Raw genomic sequence first — 2,250 nt, 5'->3', positions numbered from 1 at the left:
AGGGGATAAACCTTCCCCAGTCTGCAGGACAGCGAAGGGCAGAGTTCAGGTGACAGCAGTTTCAGGGACCGCGGCTCCATGGCAGAAGAGCAGGTCCAGGGTGACAGCTCCTGGGGACGAGTTTTTTGATTTGATTTTGGACCCATCTGAGGGCATCTCGTTCACCCAGCAGTCCCTCTTGCAGCGAGACACCGCCACCCTTCCCGGCGATAACCCCAAGACACAGACCTCCGCAGGGACTCGCAGGAGCCATCCCGCTCTGCGAGAACTTCCACGGGGCTTCCCCCAGCCTCCTTGGCCCCTCCACGCTCCCATGGGAGACAACTTAGCAGCTCACAGCCTTAAACCAGCAGTGAAATCCCAGCCCCAGGCAGGGTCCCCGCACCCCTGGCGACTGTCCTCCCTCCAGGACTTGCCGTGCGACATGGTTGCCACAAGATGGGGCCCGAAGATTGGGAATGCCACCTCGGCTCCAAGCACTTGGAGGGGCTGTGCGCCCTCGGGGCTGGCGTTGGGGACACTTGACTCATCTCGACATGGGCAAGGACCTCCACTGGGGGATCTCTTGTGGACTTTTAGGTGGCCTTTTTGAGCGGTCGGGTAGGTATAAAGGCAGATGGGTCCCTTCCCAGAGAGACAGGGAGGTTTTGCAGAGTAGGAGGGTTGTCCCGAGGTTTTCAGCCCTCCCAAGACCCAAATGTGACCATATTTCAAGCAGGGAGTGATGCTGCTGGACTAGGATTTTGGAGGTGCCCCCAGGTCCCCAGGCAGGGCTGTCCACAGCAGGGAATACACCCCAAGCGTGCCAACAGATGGGGTGGCCTGTCCTGCCTCCAGGGTGGAGGGGGGTCCTGGGGATGGAGCCATGGGGTAACAGGCAACTCCAGAGCACCCTAGATCAGGGCTGGAGAGGGGACATAGGGCCATCACACCGGATCACCCCTCCAACGCTGAGACGTACTCCACTCTCCATGTCCTTTTCACACCAAGTTGAGTAAGCTGCCAACTTCAGAGAATACAAAAACATCTCTGGTGGCTTCAGGCCAACCAGAGAGGAGCTGAAAGGAAAACCCATCTTTATAGCAGCTGGTGGTACACACGGTTACTCTGTGAAGGTGTTGCCAAGGTGCAGAGGGCTGCATGGGGACTGCAACAAGGCAGGTGGCATGGTAGAAACCAGCTCTCCTGCAGCAGGCACTTGTGTTTCAGCAAAGAGATGGCCAAATCCTCCCCTCCATGGAGGCTGCAGCCTTGCAAAGCACCTTGGCCATCCCACCTCCCACTCAGCACCCCAAAACTGAGGGCTGGAGGGTTGCAGCTTGGAGGAGGAGGCTCTGAAGCAACTCATTTCCACCTTCATCAACATTAGATGAGACCCGAGGGGGGAAACTGGGAGGGGAATCCAGGAGGATGGGATGCGGGAGGATGGAGGGATGATGGTGCTCTGCCCCGGGCGCCGCGGGAAGCTCATGTCCATCTCTGCCCTCCCCTCGCTCTCTCCACTGGGCAGGCCACTGCAATGCCCCACACCAGGCTGCTGCTCCTCCTCGCCCTCCTCTGCGCCGCCGAGACCGGCCAGGCTCTCCGCCTCTACAACGCCGCCTCCATCTTCAGCTGCCTCAACGCAGCACTCGACGAAGCCCAGAAGAGCCGTCCAGAGGAAAACGCCGTCTTGGACAAGCGCGGCTTCGACTCCCCATCGCCAGAGGAGGCATCTGAGGAGGAGGAGAAGGAGGAAGCAACGGATGAAGACATGGGGAAAAGGACGTTCCCAGGGGAAGGCCATTACAAATACGTTTCCCAAGCACAGGTGAAGGGTAAGGCTTACCAAAACCGGGCCAAGAGCGACCGCCGCACCAAGGTCACCCTCTCCCTTGACGTCCCCACCAACATCATGAACATCCTCTTCAACATCGCCAAAGCCAAGAACTTGCGGGCGAAGGCCGCTGCCAACGCACACCTCATGGCCCAAATCGGGCGGAGGAAGTGACCCCCGTGGGGCAGGGGGGACTCGGAGCAGAGCTGGCTGCGTGGGGCCACCACTGGCCCCAGCCTGCTGGCCAGAGGGGACTGATGGCCATGTACGATATCAGTGTTGTATATTTTTGACCCATAGAGCTACGTGACTTTCATATCTCTTCTTCCTCCTTCTCTCCTTCCCGACCTCCTCTGTCCCTCCTCCTGGACATTCCCACACATGGGGAAGAGGCTCGTGTTCGCAGCAGGGCAAGGAGACTTGTTGCCTCAGGA

At 59.2% G+C, this 2,250-nt stretch overlaps 1 protein-coding gene across 1 annotated transcript; it reads left to right on the top strand.

Moving 5' to 3' along the window:
- Positions 1 to 1,519: 1,519 nt before the first annotated feature.
- Positions 1,520 to 1,990, top strand: UCN3 (urocortin 3). Its single transcript, XM_009986885.2, has one exon. The coding sequence runs from the start codon at positions 1,520 to 1,522 to the stop codon at positions 1,988 to 1,990; it is 471 nt and encodes a 156-aa protein (XP_009985187.2).
- The last annotated feature ends 260 nt before the right edge of the window (positions 1,991 to 2,250 follow it).

The sequence above is a fragment of the Tauraco erythrolophus genome, chromosome 4 (genome assembly GCF_009769465.1).
Source record: "Tauraco erythrolophus isolate bTauEry1 chromosome 4, bTauEry1.pri, whole genome shotgun sequence".
Classification (NCBI taxonomy): domain Eukaryota; kingdom Metazoa; phylum Chordata; class Aves; order Musophagiformes; family Musophagidae; genus Tauraco; species Tauraco erythrolophus.
The sequence above is the reverse complement of the archived record's forward strand: the minus strand, read 5'-3'. Positions and strand labels throughout refer to the sequence as shown.

What these genes read in the sequence shown, in the direction of transcription:
- UCN3 (XM_009986885.2), top strand. Translation starts at nt 1,520, where the DNA reads ATGCCCCACACCAGGCTGCTGCTCCTCCTCGCCCTCCTCTGCGCCGCC.